At 41.4% G+C, this 26,044-nt stretch overlaps 1 protein-coding gene across 1 annotated transcript; it reads left to right on the plus strand.

Moving 5' to 3' along the window:
- Positions 1–459: 459 nt before the first annotated feature.
- On the plus strand, positions 460–22,519 carry PM20D2 (peptidase M20 domain containing 2). Its single transcript, XM_050789538.1, has 7 exons — positions 460–1,037; positions 3,676–3,824; positions 8,465–8,607; positions 10,189–10,343; positions 13,784–13,919; positions 18,522–18,629; positions 18,844–22,519. The coding sequence occupies exons 1-7, from the start codon at positions 573–575 to the stop codon at positions 18,996–18,998; spliced, it is 1,311 nt and encodes a 436-aa protein (XP_050645495.1). The 5' UTR covers positions 460–572; the 3' UTR covers positions 18,999–22,519.
- Positions 22,520–26,044: the final 3,525 nt, after the last annotated feature.

The following is a 26,044-nucleotide window of genomic DNA, read 5'->3' on the forward strand; positions in this document are numbered from 1 at the left end:
TTAGTAATACAACCTCAAGAAGAAAGTGGGGGCAGTACCGAAACTTACGTATAGTACCGTCCTTAGTACAGCATTGACACTGATGGCCTCCTTCAGGAAATACAAACCTGGTGAGGTTTTTAATTACTAATGCTAGAGAGTGGCGTTTTTCCGAGGACTATGTTCCACTTGGTCTGTCTCTGATGGCTATTAACTAATAAAACCGTTCTCATTCTGCTGCTGTGGGAAGTAAGCAACAACGGAAAAGTAAGCGATAATCTTAGAGCATAACTCAGAAGGCCAGAGCAGCCAAGGAGGTGGTAGAGTCCCGAGCCCCGCCTTCTCCACAGCCCCCCCCAAAACCCCACAGCGGGGCAGAGCGCCTGGCAGGGTGCCAGCGGCCGCCAGCGTTTCCCGCGGGGCGCCGGGGGCGGCCCCGGGACTGGAGGCGGCGCCTCGGGAGCTGTGTGGTGGGCGGCGGGCGGGCGTGCTCCGCCGGGGTCTTGGAGGCCGCTGGGCGCGTGCGCGGGCGGTTGCTACCTGCAGCCGAGCGAGGGAGCGAGAGGGCACCGAGAGCAGCTGGCTCGAGCAGCATGAGGCCAGGAGTGGAGCGGTCCGTGGAAGGGGGCGCATACGATGGCGGCTCCGAGCTGGAGCTACTGAAGCTGCGCGCGGCGGAGTGCATCGACGAGGCGGCCGAGCGGCTGGGGGCCCTGAGTCGCGCGATCTGGAGCCAGCCCGAGCTGGCCTACGAGGAGCACCATGCCCACCGCGTGCTGACGCACTTCTTCGAGCGGGAGCCGCCAGCCGCCTCCTGGGCAGTGCAGCCGCATTACCAGCTGCCCACGGCCTTCCGCGCCGAGTGGGAGCCGCCGGAGGCCCGGGCGCCGAGCGCCGCGCCACGCCCGCTGCACCTGGGCTTCCTCTGCGAGTACGACGCGCTGCCTGGCATCGGCCACGCCTGCGGCCACAACCTCATCGCCGAGGTCGGGGCGGCGGCCGCGCTGGGCGTGAGGGGGGCCCTGGAGAGCCTCCCCAGGCCGCCTCCGCCCGTAAAGGTGAGGTGGGGCCCGGGTGCGGGACCCCATCCGACTGCCTGGGAAGGGCGGGACCCTGGTGCGTCCCGCGCGTCTCGGTGCCCTTCCGCCCGTGACAGGTGTGTGCGGGACCGCGGTAAACCTAAGGGCCTCGCCTCTGCGCAGGAGCAGAGCTGAACCGCCAGTCAAAGTCGGTTCGCGTTGCTGACCTAGCAACATCTTGCAGATTATTGTTTCCTCCTCTCTCGTTGTAAACAGCTCTGCTGAGTTGTTCCCTTAGGAAAGAACTTACACCCAAGCCTGGTGTGTATTACGGGTTATTTTTGGTAACTGAGAGGCCACCGCAATTTGCTGACAAGGTTGTGCCATCAATCCCAGAAGGAAATAACTTTTTGTAGGGAATCGTACGACCCCTTTTTATTCGTCTCCAAATCTTTTGTTTGTGGCAGTCCTGGGAAATGTTGTGATCCAAGTCATTGGTATTTAGATAGGGATTTTCAGTCGCTAAACCACCAAACCCCTAGAAGTATACAAATAGAGGGGAAGTGAATGAGCATTATACATAGATGCTTAATATATCCTTAAGTCTTAATTTTTATTTTGTCTTATGATTTTAAGAAATATCTCGTCTTTTTAAACGGGGAAATGTCGTTTATGTTTTTCGTGGGGCAAGTTTAATCCTGTGTTACTCTGTTTTTCCAGATGGTATATTCTACACTGTGAGCTAAGATTCAGTCGTCATTCAGGTTAAGGGGAAAACAAATGTTTTATTTTCATACTCTTTAGCTCATTTTCCCCAGTGTCGGTAACCTTCCTCTTTTATCCTAACACTATATCTTTTGTGGCTTTTTCACTTTAGTTGCCTTCTCTTTTCTGTCTCTGGGGGCTTGTTTTTGTATTTGTTAGGTTTTTGTTTGGGTTGGGGGGAGCATCCTTTGCCATGTCACAAAATACTGGAAAGATTTCGCTTCAACCGCGTTTCTGAAAGGTTCTGAGTAGTCAGCGAGAGGCACATCGTATGTAATGAGTTAAGGGTTAAGAATGAAGAGCTGTGGGTGGATCAGTTGAGGTCTGGAGTTCGAGACCCGCCTGGCCACCATGGTGAAACCCCTGTGTCTACTAAAATACAACAACAACAACAAATAACTGGGCATGGTGGCTCACGCCTGTAATCCCAGCTACTTGGGAGGCTGAGGCAGGAGAATCGCTTGAACCCAGGAGGCAGAGGTTGCAGTGAGCCGATATTGCGCCACTGCAGTCCAGCCTGGGCGACAGAGCGAGACTCCGTCTAAAAAAAAAAAAAAAAAAAAAGAGCAGCTTCATGTCAGAGTTTGAGCACTGTAGAACCGCTAGAACCACCAAAAAAAGCTAGACTTTGGGAAATTGTAATACACTTTTTTTTTTTTTTTTGGAGAGCCTCATTCTGTCGTCCAGGCCAAGTGCAGTGGTGCTATCTCGGCTCACTGCAACCTCCACCTCCCGCGTTCAAGCAATCCTCATGCCTCAGCCTCCTGAGCTGGGATTACAGGTGCGTGCCACCATGCCCAGCTAATTTTTGCATTTTTTAGTAGAGACTGGATTTAGCCATGTTGGCCAGGCTGGTATCGAACTCCGGACCTCAGGTAATCCGCCCGCCTTGGCCTCCCAAAGTGCTAGGATTACAGGCATGAGTCACCGCTCCCAGCCCACACTTCTAATTTCAAATGGTTGTTCTCAGTTTTAGCAAGGTTAAGTTTTTAATTATCTGAAAATGGAATTTAAGTTGATTTCCTTTCCAAGCCAAGACTTTTTTCCAGCTTGTTTCATTGTGTTCTTATACATGATCTTGAAAATATATTAGTTGTTTATTTTGATTTTTAAAATTGTTTGAAGAAGTTAAACTTAAATATCAAAGTAAAATGTTTATTCTGTAAAGTTCTCTTTTGTTTAATTAGGTGTTTGGTGACCAATAAATCTGCCTGGTTGAACTGGTGGAATCGAATTAGTAAGTTTGTGTAATAGTTGGCTGTTTCTAACTATGGCATTAAGACTTGTTTAATGTTCTTCATAAAGGATTAATGAGTTAAGAGTTTTAAAGTAGGTAGCCCAGTAAAGAATCAGAGTTGAGGCCAGAAGGTCAGGACATCTAATCCTAATTCTGCTTGAAGACTTGCTCTGTGACCTAGGGCAAGACACTTCACTCAATTCCTCAAAAACACCCCCTGTAAAATGATGATAGAGATCGCCCACCTACCTCACAGGGTTGTTGTGAGGATAAGTAGTAAGTTACCAGAAAGTTCCTGACCTATAAAGTACTTAAGAATAATTATATACATACACTGAAAGGCTTAGTCGAGAGGAAGCTTTATGAAACAAATTTGGAGGAACTAAACTTATAGTATTTTTTTTTTATCTTTGCCATTAGTTGACTTGTAAAATTGGGAAAAGCTTTTTATAGTGTCTTTAGTACATACTTTGCACCAAGTTGGTATAACAGTGTACATTTTGTGATTAATTTAGCACCATTTTTTGATGCCCACTGCGTAAGCGTCATAGAACAAAACCTCTCAATAGGTTAAGGACTTTAATGTAGATTGTGAATACATATGCAAGTGAACCTGTTTGATGTTTTCCTATGAGGATTTTGTTGTTTTTCCCTGACATGAGTATTTCTTTCTAGGTAATTGTCCTGGGAACCCCTGCAGAAGAAGATGGTGGTGGCAAAATTGATTTAATTGAAGCAGGGGCTTTTACAAATCTTGATGTTGTTTTTATGGCCCATCCATCACAAGAGAATGCTGCTTATCTACCAGATATGGCTGAACATGAGTAAGTAATCAAGTTGAAGATAAACTTCTTAGGGGAACACAGGTTATAGAATACTCTTATGTCTAAACCAGATATGAAGACTCATTTGTACATTTAAGAAGTAAATTGAAAGACAATAACAAGATGTCTTGATCTATGGAGTGACATTTGGCAAGCCTCTTTTAATTGAGATTCATTATGGTGTTCATAATTGGAGTATTAAAGTAGTAGCACTTAGAAACCATAGGAATAACATGTTGACAAGTTCTCTTTTGAACTGTCAATAGTCTGGTGTCTGGAAAACATCTGTCCTTTGATATAAAATTGTCTTTGCAACTGAATAGATTTGCAAGAGATCGTTCTATTAGATATGGGAAGAAAACACCCTTCTCCATTTTATTTACTTTAATTTGAGTTCTTTGCAAAGAGGATAAATTATGTCCTGAGAGAGAATATGGAACATGAGTAGCTGTGATTTTTGTGGAACTTCTCATTCTGTGCTTTTCCGATTTGTCTGGTACTGAATCCTTTTATTTGTCTGTCTTTATGTTGAAGAACTCACTTTTTAGTACCTAGGAGCATACATCATTGAAGTGGTTTGGATTTTTTATACCAGAAATTTCAACCATAGTAGTAACCATAGTATATCAGGGGAAAATCCCACCCCGTGATATTTATCATGGGTTCTTTTCTATTTCGTAGGCGTCTCGGATGGTTTGAGAAATAAAGGGAAAGAGCACAAGAGAGAGAAATTTAAAGCTGGGTGTCCGCTCGGAGAGCCGTAAAACCAGCAAGTTTTTATTAGCAATTTTCAAAAGGGGAGGGATTGCATGAATAGGGTGTGGGTCACAGAGATCACATACTTCACAAGGTAATAAAATATCACAAAGCAAGTGGAGGCAGGGCGAGATCACAGGACCACAGGATGGGGCAAAATTAAACTTGCTAATGAAGTTTCGGGCACACATTGCCATTGATAACATCTTATCAGGAAACAGGGTTTGAGAGCAGACAACCTGTATGACCAAAATTTATTAGGCGGGAGTTTCCTCATCCTAATAATCCTGGGAGCGCTATAAGAGACCAGGGCTTATTTCATCCCTTTGGCTTCGACCGTAAAAGGCGGCCACCTTAAGGGGGCCATCTATAGGCCTACCCTCAGGGCGCATTCTCTTTCTCAGGGATGTTCCTTGCTGAGAAAAAGAATTCAGCGATATTTTTCCTATTTGCCTTTGAAAGAAGAGAAATATAGCTCTGTTCCGCTCACCGGTGGCCAGAAGTCTTATCTCTCTTGTTACCTGAACATTGCTGTTACCCTGTTCTTTTTTCAAGATGCCCAGATTTCATATTGTTCAAACACACATGCTCTACAAACAATTTGTGCAGTTAATGCAATCATCACAGGGTCCTGAGGTGACATTCATCGTCCTCAGCTTACAAAGATGACAGGATTAAGAAATTAAAGACAGGCGTAGGAAATCACAAGGGTATTGACTGGGGAAGTGATGAGTGTCCATGAAATCTTCACAATTTATATTCAGAGATTGCAGTAAAGACAGGTGTAAGAAATTATAAAAGTATTGATTTGGGGAACTAATAAGTGTCCATGAAATCTTCACAATTTATGTTCCTCTGTCACGGCTTCAGCCAGTCCCTCCGTTTGGGGTCCCTGACTTCTCGCAGCAATAGTAGTTAATGGTCCAGGCACAAGGAGCCACTGCTTAGCTGCTTCAGCAAAACCGTGTGTTTTCCTCAGAAGTAGCTGGTACCTAAGGAGTGATGGCAGAACCATCACAGCAGTGCTTCTAGATTGTACCCAGGTATCCCACCTCTTAGCACCTTACCAGGCCCTGTTTTCAATCATTTTAACTATTAGGATATCTTCCTTCTTATCACTGGGAATTGGTACTGTGACAGTAGGAGGAATCTTTGAACTTTGGTTTCAAGGATAGTGGTAAACTAGTCCATCTCTAGAAAACAATGGGATTAGAAATTTCTGCCCTTGCCTTTGACTAGAAGGGGCCTGCATATGCAGGCAGGCTCTGCAGCTCATTACCCTTCTGGGACTTAGGGTTAGGCGTCGTGGTCTTGGTTCTGAAGTTAGCGCACTTGACCCCAGACCTCCTTTTAGTGTCTGCCTTCTTAGCTTTCTCATTGATCATCTCTCTCTCTTTTTTTGTTTTTTTTTTGAGACTGAGTCTCATTCAGTTGCTCAGATTGGAGTGCGGTGGCGCGATCTTGGCTCACTGCAACCTCTGCATCCCAGGTTCAAGTGATTCTCCTTCCTCAGCCTCCCGAGTAGCTGGGATTACAGGCATGCACCACAGCGCCCAGCTGATTTTTATACTTTTAGTAGAGACGGGGTTTCACCATGTTGGCCAGGCTGGTCTTGAACTCCTAACCTCAAGTGATCCACCCACCTCAGCCACCCATAGTGCTGGGGTTACAGGCATGAGTCATCACACCTGGTCTTCTTTGGTCATCTTTTAAGATAGAAAAGAGAGGTCAGGCGCAATGGCTCACACCTGTAATCCTAGCACTTTGGGAGGCTGAGGTGGGTGGATCACCTGAGGTTAGGAGTACGAGACTAGCCTGGCCAACTTGGCAAAACCCCATCTCTACTAAAAATACAGAAATTAGCTGGGCATGGTGGTGGGCGCCTGTAATCCCAGCTACTCGGGAGGCTGAGGCAGGAGAATTGCTTGAACCAGGGAGGCAGAGGTTGCAGTGAGCCGAGATTGCGCCACTGCACTCCAGCCTGGCTGCCCGACAAGTGAAACTCCACCTCAAAAAAAAAGAACAAGATCAAGAATTCCTTTTTTTTTTTTTTAATTACTAATCACTTTTCTTAAAAATTCTTTTTTTTTTTTTTTTTTTCAAGAGAGTCTCGTTTTGTCACCCAGGCTGGAGTACAGTGGCACAATCTCAGCTCACTGCAACCTCTGCCACTGGGTTCAAGGGATTCTCCTGTCTCAGCCTCCCATGGAGCTGGGATTACAGGTGAGCACCACCATACCCAGCTAATGTTTGTATTTTTAGTAGAGACAGGGTCACTATGTTGGCCAGGCTGATCTTGAACTCCTGACCTCAAGTGAGCCACCCGCCATGGCCTCCCAAAGTGTTGGAATTACAGGCATGAGCCACCATGCCCGACCAAAAATTTCTAATGAATAAGATAAAGCAATCCTGCTGACCACCTTTCCCAAATCCAGTCGTTTTTCTAGAGGTATGTATCGTTTTCAGAGTGTTTTTGGTGTACTTATGGGACATAAATAGAATCCTGTGTAAATTAAATTGTGAAAGGTTTTCCTCAAGTATTCCACTCAATATATTGTTCTGGCTTTTTAAAATTAAATAGTATGCTTGAAAATAATTCCATATGATCCTTTTTGTTTTTGTAATGTTTATCACCAGTTGTGATAAAATTCCAGTTTTGCCAGGCCAGGTGGCTCACACCTGTAATCACAGCACTTAGGGAGGTCAAGGCAGGAGAGTCTCTTGAGCCCAGGAGTTCATGACCAGCCTGGGCAACATAGTGAGACCCTGTCTCTACAAAAAAATAAAAAATTAACTGGGCATGGAGCACTCCTGTGGTCTCAGCTATTCATCTGTGGGAGGCTGAGGCAGAGGAGGATTGCTTGAACTTGGGAGGTTGAGACTGCAGTGAGCTGTGATCGCGCCACTGCACTCCAGCCGGGGTGACAGAGCAAGATGAGTATCCAAAAAAAAATTCATTTCCAGGTCATGGTGATAAGATATATATCAAGGAAATAACAATGCAGTATCCTGAAATCTAATACATGTTTGATATTTTTACTTGATTTTTGTCCTGCTAATAAAATGTCTGGAATCAGTTAAGAAGTATCGTAAGCATTCTAAGGACTCCTGAATCTAACCCATTAAAATAAGTCCAGATTGGTTTTTTAATCATCTAAATGTGGGTACTATTAATCAGGCTTAAAAAGTGTTATCTAGGCAAGTCAATCACAGAGCTTTATAAGTAACTATTCAACACGCAATCCTTTCTCTAATCTTGTTTTTTTTTTTTTATTGTATTAGAGCAGTTAGACTGGTGTGAGAACTATTTGTAAGTGGAGTAACAATTTATAAAAACGTAAAATATTAGTGATATAGGCATTTTGGAACATTAATAAAATATCAGATACTGCTTTAATACTAGGGTATCTTGTGATAACATTGAATATAATCTGATTTTCAGAGGTTGTCTTAACCCACTTCAAATAGTAACTCCTTTCTGTCTTTCCTGGCCTTCCACCTCTTCAGACAGAATTTCTGATTTTTTGCAGACTTTTGATACAGAATCATCACAATGCTGTGTACATACATACAGGATCTATTTTTTTTTAATTTTGGTAATTTCAGCACCTGATACCATATTGCATGTTTGTTTGAATTAAATTGTGTATACATTTAATCTGTTCTCTTTTTCTCTCTTTTTTGGGAATGCTTTCTTTGTGTCAAGCACTATGTTACCTAATAATAAACTATATCTAACATAAATAAATTGTAGTGTTATTACTACAAATAATTTGCAAATCAAAAGTCCAGCAATGTGAATTAATTTTGAATAGTAGTTGGGTAATTCTGACTACTTTAGCAATAATAAGAAAAGTAATTTCAAATGATTTTTCATTTCCTAGTGTGACTGTGAAATACTATGGAAAAGCATCTCATTCTGCTGCTTATCCCTGGGAAGGATTAAATGCATTAGATGCTGCTGTGCTGGCCTATAACAATCTGTCTGTGTTCAGACAGCAAATGAAACCAACCTGGAGAGTTCATGGTATGAATGTCAAATACCTTCTATAATAGATGGTGCTTACTAGAGTTCAGTGCAGTATAATTATTTAATATTCAATTTTTTAAAATTTGGAAATATTTTTGTACTTCATATGAATATTCCGATTTTTAAGCATATTTTCAGAAATTAATGTGACAGGATACTAAGATGTTTGTCTATATATGGGTAGAAAGAGTTTCGATTATTGTACATAAATGGAATGTCATCTTTGTGTATCAAAGATAAAGGTTTTATGTAAGGAACTGTGTTCTTTCAGTGGGTGTTTGAAAATTGGATCTTGATTTTCCAGTTGTCCTCATTATTTCTTAATGATAACCAAATTTTGTCACTTCCTCAATTAAAAAAATGTATAGTAACTGCTAGTTTTATTTAAGTGCTGTTAGTCCTGAGTAATATCTTTTTTTGAGTGTTTTTTTGTTTTTGAGACAGTCTTGCTCTATTGCCCAGGCTGGAGTGCAGTGGTGCAATCTCGGCTCACTGCAACTTCCACTTCCTGGGTTCAAGTGATCCTCCTGCTTCAGCTTCCCAGTTAGCTGGGATTACAGGCAGGCGAGTACCACCACACCCAGCTAATATTTGTATTTTTTGCAGAGATGGGGTCTTGCTATGTTGGCCAGGCTGGTCTCAAACTCCTGGCCTCAAGTGATCTGCCCACCTCAGCCTCCCAAAGTACTGGAATTATAGGTGTGAGCCACCAAGCCTGGTTCTGAATAGTGTCTTTTAAAATTATACATATGTCACCATAATATAAATACAGTCATAAAGTACTGTCTTGGAGGCACACTTCTGTTTTTTAATTTATTTCCTTATGATTTAGGAAATTGTTATATTTTGATATCTATTCTTTACCTGATTTTGCCATAGCCTGAGGTCAATTTGTAATTGTACTTTTACCAGTTTTCCTGCCTTAGTTTCTTTAAAAGGAACAAACAGGAATGTGTAGAAATATTTTTTTAAAGTAGGTCATATGACATTGGATTTTTCGTATCTATTTTAGTTAGGACTTCAAATGAATAAATCTTAATTCTTTATAATTCTAAATAAATGCATTTGTTTTGACAGTTGATAATACTTAGTGATCTTTGACCTGCATTGGTTTTTTTCTTGGCATGAAAATTATTTTTCTAGAGCTAAATGCCATTTAAAATGTTCATGGGATTCCTGAGGTAGGAGGGTAATTATAGAACCTCATACCGTTGTGGAGGTATGGTAAAATCTTTTCCAGAAAGCTTAAGATGTTACTAAGTTTTTTTGTGTGTGTGTGGTTATGTAATTTTTAAGTTTCATTATAGTCTGTAACATAATTTCTTAACATTATATAAATTCCTTTGAATGAAGTACATATGGGTAATTATTTTTTTCTTATCAGTCAAAAAATGTCACCCTATGTACAGAAATTTCAGTTGTACAATGTATCAAAATCTTTGATTGGTATATTTGTGGAGCTAGTAAGTTTAAATTATTTTTCTTTATGAACATATTGGCTGAAAAACTTAATGGGTGTATTTAAGCTTAAATAAATGGTCACCAAGCTTAATTCTAGTAATTTGGTTCTTTTTATAGGTATAATAAAAAATGGTGGTGTAAAACCCAATATCATTCCCTCTTATTCTGAATTAATCTATTACTTCCGTGCACCTTCAATGAAAGAACTTCAAGTTTTGACCAAAAAGGCAGAAGATTGCTTCAGAGCTGCAGCTTTGGCTTCAGGGTGCACAGTAAGAACTTTTAAAACTTAATCTAAGTTACAATCAGAGGTATACATGTGGGCTAGTGCTGTTAGATTGAAACCTAACTTGACTCTTATTTGGTGACATGTTGAATATGCAGAATTTGTTGGCTGAATAGTTAATGTGAAAGTCTTTAATTTTTACATGTTTCACGCCTCAGTGCCTGCAACAGGGAAGATGACAGGTCATCTTACTTATATAGTAATTAGAATAATTCTGATACTTCTGTGCTAGAATCCCTGACTTTTTACAAGTTAATATTCTTCCTTGTTGGCAGTTATACTTTTAGAATTGCTCTATGTAGTTTCTATAAAGGAAACTTTGTGGCAAAATCAGCAAAAACTTTTTTTTTTTTGGAGGGGGAGCAGGGTCTTGCTCTGTTGCCCAGGCTGGAGTGTGGTGGCACGATCTTGGCTCACTACAACCTCTGCCTTCCAGGCTCAAGCGATCCTCTCACCTCTGCCTCCCACCTCAGCCCGCTGAGTAGCTGGGACTACAAGCATGCACCACCACACCTGGCTCATTTTTGGTATCTTTTTGTGGAGACAGGGTCTCACCATGTTGCCCAGGCTGGTCTCAAACTCCTGAGCTCAAGCGATCCACCCACCTCAGCCTTCTAAAGTACTGGGATTATAGGCATGAAACACCTCGCCCAGCCAGTGAAAGCTATTTTTGAAGTTAGGATGTATATAGTAGTGATATAAATACTATGGCTTGCTGGAATGGAAGATAAAATAGACACGTAAGTTAGTTAAGAGGTTTTATTGATTTGTTTTGTTTGTTTGTTTGTTTTTGAGACAGAGTCTTGCTCTGTTGCCCAGGCTGGAGTGCAATGGTGCGATTTTGGCTCAACGCAACCTCTGCCTCCTGGGTTCAAGCGATTCTCATGCCACAGCCTCCCAAGTAGCTGGGACTATAGGCGCGTGCCACCATACCCAGCTAATTTTTTTTTTTTTTTTTTTTTGAGATGGAGTCTCACCGCGGCCCAGGCTAGAGTGCAGTGGCGTGATCTCGGCTCACTGCAACCTCTACCTTGCAGGTTCAAGCAATTCTCCTGCCTCAGCCTCTTGACTAGCTGGGATTACAGGCACGTGCCTCCACACCCAGCTATTTTTTTGTATCTTTAGTAGAGATGAGGTTTCACCATGTTGACCAGGCTGGTCTCGAACTCCTGACCTCATGATCCACCCGCCTCAACCTCCCAAAGTGCTGGGATTACAGGTGTGAGCTACCACGCCAACTGGTTTTGAACCATAAAGTTAGCAGTATTTAAATACCATTCATGTACTGCGTAAAGTGGAGTGAGTTTTAGAATTATACAAGATAAGAATCTTGCCCTGGAGGGAGCCTGTTTAGGTCTAGTTGGAGAAACAGGATCTTGACCCATAACTCTCAGCCTAGCTGATTCTATAACCTTTAGAAATGTTTAGTGTCTTTGGCCCTCCATTTTCTTGCTTGAAAAATGGAGATAATAACAGTCTATCTTAGGGTTCTTGTGAGAATTAAATGAGATAATGTTTCTGAAGGGTTTAGAGCCCAGCCTTCATTTATATTACCTTATTTTTTTCTGTTCTTATTAGTCTAGAGATGTATGATTAATTCATGTAGTAGCAATATCTCACAGTAGCAGTAATTCTCAGAAAGCATATGTTACGTGTCCTGAAAGTAGTATGGAATGCGTCATGAGGATCAGAGGTGGGAAAGAGTGGTCTGGGGCAGTTAACCTTGGAGCAAGGTTTTGTGGAAGACTGCAGACCTGAATTGAGTTTTGAAGGGTGAACGTACTTTCAGATATGCATGGGAAGGACAGAGACTGACAGTTCTTAGGGAATATAGTCAGCAAAGATAAGAATATAAAAGCTTACGTTGTGTTGTAGTGAATAGATAAACATGTGGACAGATGTAGGAACAAAGATGTATTCTCATTTGCGACTAGAGCAGATGGGTATAGATTTAGTGAATGAAAACTATGAAGTGTCCATAGCCTAGACAGTAAAAACTAAATATTTATTCCCTTATTTATTTATAATTATAAATATTTATTTGTGAAATACGTATGCATGTGAACTATTATCATTAGGCAATATCTCAAGGCATACAGTATTCCCTTATGGTAAGGTTTGTTGTTACTGGATTTGAATCTATATTTAATTTAATTTAATTTTAAAGTTTTTTGTAGAGATAGGATCTCCCTATGTTGCCCAGACTGGTCTCAAAACTCCTGGGTTCAAGTGATCCCCCTGCTTTGGCCTCCCAAAGTTCTGGGATTGCAGGTGTGAGCCACCTTGCCTGGCCTGAATCTATATTTTAAATAATCTTTTAGTAGTTTCTTACATTTGGCTGACTTGTAAGGTCTGATTCAGTTGTCATAGTTTCTACCATAGATGTTGCTAAAAGAAATGTCATCTCTGCCATTTTATGATTGGCTTTTGCTAATATTGGTGTTATCTTTAGTTTGAGGGAATATTGCCAGTTTTCATTTAATCAAAACTGAATCTGTAAATCCACTTAACTGGGCACATAAAAGCTGCTTCCGTATCTTTATATACTGAAATTAATAAATGAGGACTGTTGTCAACCCTTCCTCATTGCAAATCTTCTACGTTTCCCTCAGAGTGCTTTTCTACCTCTCACACCAGGCAGTGATGTCAGTGTCAGTTTGCATATTGAATATTAGGAAAGCTTAATTTCTTTTTTTTGGAGACTGAATCCTAGAGCAGTGTTCCTCAGAGTGTGGTTTTTGGGTCACCTATGTCAGAATGTCTTGGAGGGTGCTGGTTAAAATAAAAATTAGGTTGATCGCAGTGGCTCACGCCTGTAATCCCAGGACTTTGGGAGGCCGAGGCAGGCAGATCACCTGAAGTCAGGAGTTCGAGACCAGCCTGGCCAACATGGCGAAACCCCATCTCTACTAAAATACATAAACAATTAACTGGGCTTGGCGGCTAGTGCCTGTAATCCCAGCTACTTGGGAGGCTAAGGCAGGAGAATCACTTGAACCTGGGAGGCGGAGATTGCGGTGAACTGAGATTGCACCACTGCACTCCAGCCTGGGCAACAGAGTGAGACTCCATCTCAAAAATAAAATAAATAAAAATTAATAAAAATTTCTGGGCCCTCCTCACACCCTATCTAGGTGACTAAAGTTGACACTCGCTAGCTAGTACAGAGCTTGGTGACATTGTGGGGTTTAGTGTATATGTAATATAAAAGAGATAGAGGCCTAGGAGCTCTCGTTATAGAAAATACATCTTTTTTTTCTTTTCTTTTTTTCTTTTTTAAGGCAAGAGATTTGAGAGTGTTTATATCTGGAAGGGAAAGTATCTTCTCTTAAAACCTCTTCTTATTAGAGAACAATCACTGGTTTGAAAATTAGATAGTGAATTTGAGTTTTTTATTTCAACGTTTGTTTTGCAATTTTTTATTAGGTGGAAATTAAAAGTGGAGCACATGATTATTACAATGTCCTTCCCAATAAGAGCCTGTGGAAAGCCTATATGGAAAATGGAAGAAAACTAGGAATAGAATTCATTTCAGAAGATACAATGTTGAATGGCCCTTCAGGTAATTAAGTTCTTTTTTTAATATATTGAGCTATTTGAGGAAGAGAAATACCGTCTTTGGTTAAATTGGTTTTATTTAATGGTTTGGGAGGTAGGGAAGTACTGCTGACATTTTTAATATTTTCACAAACTTTATGATTAGGAGAAAGAAACTAATGGACTCTTAAGTGAGTGTAGAATGTCAAACGAGCCAATTTGATTTTAGAAATAGTCAACCTACATTTTAGTCTATATTCTAAATATCTTCTAATGTTTAAGTTTCTTTAGTTTTAATTGTTAAGTAAGTGGCTAAGGTGGGATATAGAATTTTAATTCATTCTCAGTCATCACTATAAGCAGGTTACTAAGTACTTAGTTATCTGGGGCATTTTCAGTTTCTGGGGAGCAACAGACAACTAGAATTGAAATAAGCATATTTGGGGTTATGTTAGTTTTTTTTCCTTTTAAAAGCATATTATTACTAACACATTTGCAAGTTAGAGATGTATCTTCTGTTTTAAAAATAGATGTTGATGAAGTAGGCCCGAAAGGACTTGGTGGTGAAATGGGGTGTCATTGTCTTTCATTAAGATAAGGAGTTCAAGAGAAAGAGCAGGTTAGGGTAAGAGGGGGTTGTTATAAACTAGTATGTTAAATTTGAGGTGCTTATAGTATTTCTAAGTGGAGCTGTTCAGTACCTGTTAAATTTAGAACCCAAAAAGATGTCTAGTTTGGAGATTTAGGAGTTGTCCATATACGAAAGGTAATAGAAGATGTCGACGAGGTTGCCCAAATACATAAAGGAAGAAGATTCCCAGAGATCAGACATTGGTAGTCAACAGTCAACAGAGTGAAAGCCAGACAATCAGGAGAGAGGAGAAGGAGAGTCATGGAAGCCAAGGGAGAACAGAACTTACCGAAGAGAAGGAGGTGTAAACATATTAGGTGCTGTAGAGACTAAATAGGATGAGTATGGTCTAGTGTCCGCTGGATTCTAGTAATTAGAAATTCACAAATTGTCTGGAAGAAAATAGTACAAGACCAGTGGTACCAGATGCTGGGTCTCACTTCTCTACCCAGTGCATTGACTGGTGAGATAGTGGAAGTAGCAAAGGAAGACTATTCTTTTTCAAGAGAGTTAGCTTTCAAGAAAAATAGAGTGGATACAAGCCTGAGGGAAATATGGAAAAGAAAATAGTTTTTGTTTTTTGTTTTTTTTTTTTTTGAGACGGAGTCTCACTTTGTCGCCCAGGCTGGAGTGCAGTGGCGTGATCTCAGCTCACTACAAGCTTTGCCTCCCAGGTTCACGCCATTCTCCTGCCTCAGCCTCCCGAGTAGCTGGGACTACAGGCACCCGAAACCACGCCCGGCTAGTTTTATTTTTTTTATTTTTAGTAGAGACGTGGTTTAACTGTGTTAGCCAGGATGGTCTCGGTCTCCTGACCTCGTGATCTGCCCTCCTCGGCCTCCCAAAGTGCTGGGATTACAGGCATGAGCCACCGTGCCTGGCCACAAAAATAGTTTTTAAGGGAAGATACTTGAGAAGTGGATGTACTGTTTAGGAAGAAGTTCAGGGAGTTCAGAGACTTTCCCTTTAGGAAGTAGCACACAGTAAGCATTGAGCTGGCAGGGCTGAGGGATTGAGAGAATTGCCACTGAGAGGAGTTGGCCAGGGACATCGGAGTTTCATGTTTTCTTTTGTTTCTGGACAGCATGAGCGCTCAGCTCAGCATTGAAGATCATGAATTTGTTGTTAAGGCAGTCTTCATGGTTCTCTTCTTTTACCCTAGCAGGTTTCTGCAGTCTAGCTAAAGAAGGGAAGACACACGGACAGCCCTACCCTGGGTTTGGGTTTTATATAATGGACAAATCAGTAGGATAAAGTGGCTGTGATTTTGGTATGATTTATAGGCTCTAGGGTCTAGCTCCACTAGTAAGATCTTAAAATAGGCAACAGGCTTTTTTTTTGTCCATCCTATTTTGTTCTGTTTCGTTTTCACACTCAGACTGTTTAGACTCTTTAAACACCAGAGAGGCTTTTTCCGTCCTGTTCACTGATGTCCCATCACTGTGCATCCTCAGTGTCTGGAGCCGTTTCTGGCACAGTTAAGTGCTTAGTGAATATTTTCTGAAGCAGTACTTTTATAGAGGCTACTATGCCTCAAAGTCTGGCCTCAGTCTGCATTTGCCACATAACTAGCAGCTGTGAGACTATCAGCATGTTATTTAATACCCATAAGCCTTGGTTTCTTCATATTTAAAATGGAAACTGTTCTAAATGTTAATGAGAATACATACAAAGCACTGAGGATTGTGTTTGGAATGTAGTATTCCAGATAAATGTTAGCTACTCTTTGTTACATATTCCTTTATTCTCTTACCACTCACTGTGTAGTCTAACTTTGCCTGCATGGTGTTTGACATGTAATAAACATTCAGTGGCCGGGCGCGGTGGCTCAAGCCTGTAATCCCAGCACTTTGGGAGGCCGAGACGGGCGGATCACGAGGTCAGGAGATCGAGACCATCCTGGCTAACACGGTGAAACCCCGTCTCTACTAAAAAATACAAAAAACTAGCCGGGCGAAGTGGCGGGCGCCTGTGGTCCCAGCTACTCGGGAGGCTGAGGCAGGAGAATGGCGTAAACCCGGGAGGTGGAGCTTGCAGTGAGCTGAGATCCGGCCACTGCACTCCAGCCTGGGCGACAGAGCCAGACTCAGTCTCAAAAAAAAAAAAAAAAGGCCGGGCGCGGTGGCTCAAGCCTGTAATCCCAGCACTTTGGGAGGCCGAGACGGGCGGATCACGAGGTCAGGAGATCGAGACCATCCTGGCTAACACGGTGAAACCCCGTCTCTACTAAAAAATACAAAAAACTAGCAGGGCGAGGTGGCGGGCGCCTGTAGTCCCAGCTACTCGGGAGGCTGAGGCAGGAGAATGGCGTAAACCCGGGAGGCGGAGCTTGCAGTGAGCTGAGATCCGGCCACTGCACTCCAGCCTGGGCGACAGAGCCAGACTCAGTCTCAAAAAAAAAAAAAAAAAAGGCCGGGCGCGGTGGCTCAAGCCTGTAATCCCAGCACTTTGGGAGGCCGAGACGGGCGGATCACGAGGTCAGGAGATCGAGACCATCCTGGCTAACACGGTGAAACCCCGTCTCTACTAAAAAATACAAAAAACTAGCAGGGCGAGGTGGCGGGCGCCTGTAGTCCCAGCTACTCGGGAGGCTGAGGCAGGAGAATGGCGTAAACCCGGGAGGCGGAGCTTGCAGTGAGCTGAGATCCGGCCACTGCACTCCAGCCTGGGCGACACAGCGAGACTCCGTCTCAAAAAAAAAAAAAAAAAAAAAAAAAAAAAAAAAAAAAAACAAAAAAAAAAAACATTCAGTAAATATCCATTGAGTGAACATAAGGCTTTGTTTTTACTGTGATTTCTTCAGCAAGAGTCTGTGTGTCAATCCTGTGAGAAGCTAGATGCACAGTCATTTCAAATACTATTTCTTGCTGTATACAGCCTCATAATCTAGTTTCTGAGATAAGCATGAACCAAATCATCCAATACATGGAAAATTAAAAAGTACTGTAAAGGACAGCAATACATCTCTGTGAGAGCCTGTCCTAGAGGAATTTCACTTTATGGGGAGGTGAAGTAAGTAAAGCTTTGCTGAGAAAATGATGCTTAAGTTGGAATTTGAAGGTTAAGTAAGAGTTACAGGGATGATGCAGGGATAGCATGTGACGGTCCTGTGATGGGGAGAGCATAGTGAGTGTCTAGAGTGGCTGGGGCATCGAGGGTAGTGGGAACGTGGTATGAGATCAGGTTGGAAAGGTAAATGAAGATTGAAAAAAAAAATCAGCAAATAGAGTAGATGCTGCTAGACCAATTAGGAAACTTTTAGTTCAGGCAAGAGATAATGATCGCATAGACTGGAGACAGGTGTTGGTGATGCAAAGAGCGTTAGGATTCTGAGATATTTGGCAGATACTGGTGATAGGTGGGGTGGAGGTGGAAGAGGAGAAAGATCATGAGTTTAACTTTAGATATGTTAAGTTTGATCTACCTTGAAGACATCCAAGAGAAGATACCAGGCTGGCAACTGGATGTATGAGCATGGAATTTAGAAGAGACTGGGAAGAGATTTGAGTTGGTGATTATTTGAAGCAATACATACGGACAAAATCTTGAGAAAGAATATACAGTGAGAAGAGAAAGGGGCCTGGAATGGAGTCTCCCATAACTAATATTTCATCGTCAGGTAGAGGGGGCTGTATCCCCAAGAGAGACAGAAGAAGGGGCCATCAGAGAGGCAGAAGGGAAACCATGCAAGTGCTGTGTCACAGAAGAGAAGAAAGGGAGTAAGTGACAGTGTGGAGTGCTGCCTAAGAGGGCCGGTAAAAGCCTTGAGACCAGGCAAGGACAGGTTTGCAGTGACCTTCATGAGAGATGTGACTGATGCAGGGGAGTGTGTGGCGGACTCAGTGGAAGGTGAGCCCATGAAAACACGAGCATATGGACAACTCTCCAAGAAGCTCACTTCTCTGGGTCTCTTCTAACAGGGACTGTGACTTCATAACTCAAGAATACTTAACCACATATACTTAAATAGACTTTTTTTCCTTTGTGTGTTCCAAGGATCTACAGATTTTGGAAATGTTACTTTTGTGGTTCCTGGAATTCATCCATATTTTCACATTGGATCTAATGCCTTGAATCACACTGAACAGTACACTGAAGCTGCTGGTAAGTGTTGTTGTATGTGACCGTTTTGGCACGCACACTCTTCTGTAGTAGCTGCCTTTCTGTTTAACCTACTGTTTCACTACATAACATCACCTCAGTGAATACTGCACTGTGGGGGGCAGTTGGAGAGCCAGTTGAGATACGGATAGCTAACCTGTGAAATTAAATACAGTTTAAATAAGTAAGAAGGTATTTTATTTTCTTTACCTTTTAGGGTCACAGGAAGCTCAGTTCTACACTTTGCGGACGGCCAAAGCCCTGGCAATGACAGCACTGGATGTTATTTTTAAACCAGAGTTACTGGAAAGAATCAGAGAGGACTTTAAACTGAAACTTCAAGAAGAACAGTTTGTAAATGCAGTAGAATAGAAGGAAGACTTAGGGACCGCTTATAAATCAAGAAGATGTGATGATTTTTTTCTTTTAATCTCTTTTAATGAAGGCATGCTTGTTTTTTAATCTTAAAGGAGGTCAAATTCTTTTTACCTGATAAGTGAAGACAGGGTGTGGAGAAAACATATTACCTCATATCTGAAGTGAAAATTTTTGCAAATCTACTCGATGGGATTATGATATTACAGGAGCTGATATGTGATGCCATTTCTTTTCTTTCTCCCCACAACCACTCACCTTCACAGTAGTGATACCATTTCTTAAACTACCTGGAGGATACATGGCATCATTTTAATAAAATATTTTAATAAATCTTTTTATAAGCCTTACATGTTGTCTGTATTTTTAAAAGCTTAAGAGATTTCAAACCTTGTATTCAGAATTGACACCTATGAGAGTGTTTTGTGGTATAGGGTGGTAAACTTGTTCTCTAATCGTGTATTATTCCTCTACCAGATTGTATATTTGAAGCCAGTATCTTTTTTATTTTTTAAGACAGAGTCTCGCTCTGTTGCCTAGGCTGAAGTATAGTAACATGATCTCGGCTCACTGCAACCTCTGCCTCCCAGATTCAAGTGATTGTCTTGCCTCAGCCTCCCGAGTAGCTGGGATTACAGGTGTGTGGCGCCATGCCCAGCTAATTTTTGTATTTTCAGTAGAGACAGCATTTCACCATGTTGGCCAGGCTGGTCTCGAACTCCTGACCTCAGGTGATGCACCCGCCTTGGCCTCCTGAAGTGCTGGGATTACAGGCATGAGCCACCACACCCGGCCTGCCAGTGTCTTTTTAATACACACGTGTGTTGGTATTTTTAAATTGTTACAGTGTCTAGCATATTGCTTACTCTGAATATTCAGTACTTTTTGATTAAGTAAATATTGCTTCCTTGCTTGGAATCATCAAAGTTTAAAGTAGCTTCGTGGATGGACCATGGTCCTAAGATGAGTTTTAATTGTGATTATAGTCATCTCTTGTACAGCCTGGAGAAGAAAAGATATACTTACTACTTTGCTTTGGGTACACATAAGAAAACCTCTTTTTAAAAAAACTTTTTATTTTTTTACATAATAGAGACAGGGGCTCACTATATCTTCCAGGCTGGTCTCAAACTCCTGGGCTCAAGCAATCCTCCTGTCTTGGCCTCCCAAAGTGTTGGGATTTCAGGTATGAGACACCACACCTGCCCATTTTTGTTTTGTTTTTTAATGGGCAGGTTCTTGCTCTGTTTCCCAGGCTGGAGTGCAGTGGTGTAATCACAGCGCACTGCAGCCTCGAACTCCTGGAGTCAAGCAGTCCTCCTACCTCAACCTCTTAAAGCACTGGGATTACAGGCTTGAGGCACTGCACCTGGCCCTGACTCATTTTTTAAAAAGGTTAGGCTGACTTAGTGCAAAGTTTAAAATTATACGATTCTTTTTTTTTTTTTTTTTTTTTGAGACGGAGTCTCACTCTGTCGCCCAGGCTGGAGTGCAGTGGCCGGATCTCAGCTCACTGCAAGCTCCGCCTCCCAGGTTTACGCCATTCTCCTGCCTCAGCCTCCCGAGTAGCTGGGACTACAGGCGCCCGCCACCTCGCCCAGCTAGTTTTTTTGTATTTTTTTTTAGCAGAGGCGGGGTTTCACCGGGAAAATTATACGATTCTTAAAATGCGGAATTAGTTTCTAACCTAAACTTAGAGGTATAGGTGGACCTGCTTGAGATATCTTTTGTTTTTATGGAACATTTTTATTACACGCCTTATAGTTTTTCATTGTTCATGCCCTGTACTGAAACCTTTTTCTCAAATACCAACTCTTGGCTGTGTTGAATTTATAGACTTTAAAAGATATTATCTAAATTAATGGTTTAAATATACAAATTGAGAATATTTTCTTTTTAGTGGTAATTTTAAAAGCGGGCCTTAATATGGGACCTGCTTTTAAAGTAAAATAATTATGTGGTACTATGAATTACTAAATTGCTATATACCTTGTAATAGTGAGTATAGCTAATATTTAGTATGCCTTTTAAAAATTTTGGACTGCCTTTCAGTTTTAACAAATTCTCCACATTATGTGAACTACTCAAGAAATTTTCCCTTTTTAATTGTCTCTATAACACTCATAAGAGCTAGGGCATTAGGATAAACTAGAATATTTTATGTTTATGAATACTTGTATACACTTAAAAGTGTTTTGATCTCCCACAATTTCCCAAAGGAATGTTTATTTCTTAAGAGTTGTGTTGATATTTTAACTGTTACAATTTCAGCAGTTGAGTTCAGTGAACATTGGTTGAGGAGTGCATATTTCTAAGCACTGGGTGTAAGAAGGAAAGACACTGCAAGAGGAAGAACTAAGATTAACATTTCTTTGGTTTTTCTATTGCTTGTTATGTAAAAACTGGGTGGCAGTTCAGAAGGAAGATTGTTGTAATAGAAGAGTGACAACCAAGAATTTTTTGATCATTAAATCAGATTTTGTAAACAGTGGCAGGAACATGGACTTAAAACAAGGCTTGCTTATTTGGTTTTGTCAAAATTTTATGAAAATATGTGATATATATTTATACTAAAACTATATAATCCTTAGATTTAGAAAAGCAATCAGTTAATGTCTTTAGCACACTAAAGCAGTGTTAAACACAGGTACAAATTGGAAATTGTAGAAAACTGAAAGAAAACAAAAGACAAAATGTGTGTGGTAGGGAATTAAAGAGTTTAAGATATTATGTAAAATTACGTGTATTTTCTTCTCTTTTACATAAATCATTTGTGAAAAGTGTGCTCAACTTTTTTACAAGAGTGATATTAATTAGGATTTGTTTTTCAATATAATTTGGAGACCCTTGGTTATCCAAATAAAAATGATGAGTCTCTGTGCCTGTTAAAAAAAAAAAAAAAAAGAAAAGACACTGTGTGTGCCCCAGAAAGCTTGTGGTGGGTAGTAAGTTCTCACGAGATTTATTCATCTGAGCAACGCTGGGACTGAGGGAACATCTGAAAGCTACCATCTTGAAAATTTTTGAGGACGTGTTTCTGAAATATTTAAAAATACTTCAGTCACTTTAGTCATTTTGAAAAGCAGAAATTGATGCAAAAAGTTTTTTAAGGATGATTGTCTAATTTTGTAATATGTTCTTTTTTAAAACCCTGTCTGATGGTGTTTTATACATTTCTAACTTTTTACCTGAATTACCTCTTTAGTCTTTTGGAAAATATCCTACATAAGACTAACCTTTAAAACTATCAGATTTTTGTTGTAAGATAAATGTTATCTTTGTACTAGATAGCAACCCTTTATAAGGTTGTAAGGTATGATAAACTGCTTCTTTATTACATACTTCATAGCAAGCATTTTGCAGTCCAATTATATAGTTGGGGATGGTGTATTTTGGTATATATGAAAATATTTTCAAGTAAGCAGTCTACTACCATCAGATTATAAGCTTTTTTGTAATATTTTAATAGGTACATAAAATATGTATGAAAAATCTATAATAAACATGTTTATCTGATAGCAATTGTCTTGCTTTTTTAATGACATGAAGATATATATGAAGATAAAGCACAATTACCCAAATCCATTGTGATACACTATACTTTTTCTTATGCATCAGTATCATAGATGTTGACTTGCTTTTCTATTATGTGTCATATATTTTAAAAGAACAATTAAGTTCTTTTGTTGAAAAATGAATGTTTCACTAGTCTCAGAAGCTAAAAAATTGCAGTGCAAATTGTACATGACAGGAGGTAAATACAGAGTTATAGTATTGAGTCCTTTTTTAAAAAAAGTTTCCACCTTCAATACAGAGTAATTCCATGTAATAACACAAATGCAGTGGAACAGGTTTTTAGATCCTGGTTAAAGTATAAGTGCCTTATATGAGAAAAGTCACAAATGTCCATGTTTCTTTGTTTAAACTGGTTTTTTATTTTTATTCTTTCTTTTGGAGACAGTGTCTCGCTGTCAACCAGACTGGAGTACAGTCAGTGTTGTGATCACGGCCCACTGCAGCCTCACCTTCTAGGCTCAAGCAATCCTCCTGCCTCAGCCTCCTGAGTAGCTGGAACTATAGGCATGTGCCCAGCTAATTTTTAAACTTTTTATACAGATGGGATCTCAAACTCCTGAGCTCAAGCGATCCTCCTGCTTTGGCCTCCCAAAAGACTAGGATTAGGGCATGAGCCACTGAACCCAGCCTTAGACTGGCTTTCAAAATAGAGCCCAAATCTGTTCTTTTTTTTAAAGAGATTAATATGTAAGATTAGCTTTTGTTAGTTCAATAGATCAAAGCACCTAACCACCTTATAAAAGAAACCTCAGAAATATAAAATAGAGATTATCAGGTCAGGGTCTTAAGTGGACAATAATCTTGTTGAGGTCAGAGACAGTAGACGTTGCCTCCCTTGATGAACAGTCGCATTTGGGAGTTTGAATTTTTTTTCTGTTTGTTGTGTTGTTGGCCACTGACAACATATTTAGCTCAAGAGAATGGAAAAGAGTTAAAAACCTGCATCTTTTCCATTTGCATTTATTTAAGATAAACCAAAGCTTCTAAATTGACTCACTGGTTATTGCCTGAAATGATAAGGATTCAGGATTAACAGTAGCCTCATGGCATGTCATCTGGTCTGACACTTTCCTTGAAGAAAGATCATGTGTTAGAGTACGGAACCTTAAAGAGTTTGATTAGAAGCTGAGTAAAAATCCTTGCGTATAAATAGTTAAGAGTTTGCTCATTGGGCCGGGCACGGTGGCTCACACCTGTAATCAGCACTTTGGGAGGCCAAGGTGGGTGGATCACCTGAGGTCAGGAGTTTGAGACCACCTGGCCAACATGGTGAAACCCCGTTTCTAGTAAAAAAATACACAAATTAGCTGGGTGTGGTGGTGGGCACCTGTAATCTCAGCTACTCGGGAGGCTGAGGCAGGAGAATTGCTGGAATCCAGCTGGCAGAGGTTGCAGTGAGCCGAGATCGCGCCATTGCACCCCTGCCCGGGCTGACAACAGCGAGACTCCGTCTCAATGAATGAATGAATGAATGAATGAATGAATGAAAGTTTGCTCATTGCCTGAGAGCACGATAGGATGCCAGGAAGAAGTGAACTCAGATGCAGTTGAAACCTAATGCTTTAAACTAATATCCGAGTCCCGTTATCTCTGAACGTTGTGTGGTGGTAAATGATTGTGGAGCCATGGCGTTCTTCAGATATGGAGCAGTTACTCACAGCAGCTATTTGCTGTGTTTGCCATAGTTTTTGAAGGCTTATAGGTGGGTTGTGTGTTCTTTAAGAAAAGGTCCCTTGTAAAAATATATAAGAATAGTTTATAGTAGAAAATCCGGGCTGGGCGCGGTGGCTTACGCCTGTAATCCCAGAACTTTGGGAGGCCAAGGTGGGCGGATCACCTTTGGTCAGGAGTTTGAGACCAGCTTGGCCAACAGGCTGAAGCCCTGTCTCTACTAAAAATACAAAAATTAGCCAGGCGTAGTGGTGCAGTAGTCCCAGCTACCTAGGAGGCTGAGGCAGGAGAATCTCTTAAACCTGGGAGGCAGAGGTTGCTATGAGCCGAGATTGTGCCACTGCACTCCAGCCTGGGTGACAGAGCAAGACTCCATCTCAAAAAGAAGAAATCCCAGGCAGAAAGAGATTACAACCATGATTAAGCATTTTCTCCAAGCAGATTTGAGTCTGTTTCCCAGCTTCTGATGTTGCCACTACCCCCCCACCTATCCTCTGGTACTTTCCTTTTTTATAATGTTTCTTATTTTTTGTTTGTTTATTTTGAGAAAGGGTCTCACTAGGTCACCTGGGCTGGAGTGCTGTGGCATAAGCAGGGCTTAGTGCAGCTTCAACCTCCTGGGCTCGAGTGATCCTCCCACCTCAGCCTCTGGAGTAGCTGGGGCTCCAGGTGTGCACTACCACACCTGGCTAATTTTTAAACAAATTTTGTAGAGATAGGGATCTTACGATATTGCCCAGGCTGGTCTCGAACTCCTGGGCTCAAGCAGTCCTCCTGCCTCAGCCTCCCAAAGTGCTGGGATTTCAGATGTGAGCCACTGTGCCTGGCCCCCTCTGCATTTTCTAAATTCTCCTGGCCTGAAGTTCCACTGATGATGATGAGCCCTGGAATTTGAGGTCAATAATCCTGCAGCTGAATGTCAGAGGAGTCTAATGTTTTAACAGAATAATTTTAATAATATAATTACATCATTTAAATCAAGTAGCTGATAATGTAATCGCCCAATGGGTTCTCCTTGCCCATTGCCCAGATAGAGCTGATTTATCAAGATGGGAGTTGCAATAGAGAAATAGTTTAATTTACACAGAGCTAGGCTAAACAGGTGAACAGAGATTTAATACTCACATTAGCCTCTCTACAAATCTGGAGACTGGGGTTTTTTAAGGCTGATTTGGCAGGCTGGGGGGGTCAGGGAAGTGAGTGCTGATTGGTCAGGTCGGAGATGCTATCACAGTGGGGCCCGAGTGGGTTCTTGCTGAATCCTGTTCCTGGGTGGGATCACAGAGCTGGTTGAGCCAGATTATGGGTCTGGGTGGCTCCGGCTGGTGCATCAGAGTGAGGCTCTGGAGAATACCTCAAGCACTGATCTTAGGTTTTGCTATAGTGATGTTATCCCTAGGAACAATTAGGGAGGTTCAGGATCTTGTGGCCTCTGGTTACAATGACTCCTAAACCATAATTTCTAAACTTGTGGCTAATTGGTTAGTCTTAACAAAGGCAGCCTGGTCCTCAGGCAAGAAGGGGGTTTGTTTGGGAAAGGGTTGTTATCTTTGTTTCAAAGTTAAACTTTTTTTTTTTTTTTTTTTTTTTTGAGACGGAGTCTCGCTCTGTGGCCCAGGCTGGAGTGCAGTGGCCGGATCTCAGCTCACTGCAAGCTCCGCCTCCCGGGTTTACGCCATTCTCCTGCCTCAGCATCCCAAGTAGATGGGACTACAGGCGCCCGCTACCTCGCCCAGCTAGTTTTTTTGTATTTTTTTAGTAGAGACGGGGTTTCACCGTGTTAGCCAGGCTGGTCT

Source organism: Macaca thibetana, chromosome 4 (genome assembly GCF_024542745.1).
Source record: "Macaca thibetana thibetana isolate TM-01 chromosome 4, ASM2454274v1, whole genome shotgun sequence".
NCBI lineage: Eukaryota > Metazoa > Chordata > Mammalia > Primates > Cercopithecidae > Macaca > Macaca thibetana.

What these genes read in the sequence shown, in the direction of transcription:
- PM20D2 (XM_050789538.1), top strand. Translation starts at nt 573, where the DNA reads ATGAGGCCAGGAGTGGAGCGGTCCGTGGAAGGGGGCGCATACGATGGC. An exon ending in ACCAACCTGGAGAGTTCATG is followed by an intron (nt 8,608 to 10,188) that starts GTATGAATGTCA and finishes TTCTTTTTATAG; the next exon opens with GTATAATAAAAAATGGTGGT. An exon ending in ACAGTACACTGAAGCTGCTG is followed by an intron (nt 18,630 to 18,843) that starts GTAAGTGTTGTT and finishes TTTACCTTTTAG; the next exon opens with GGTCACAGGAAGCTCAGTTC.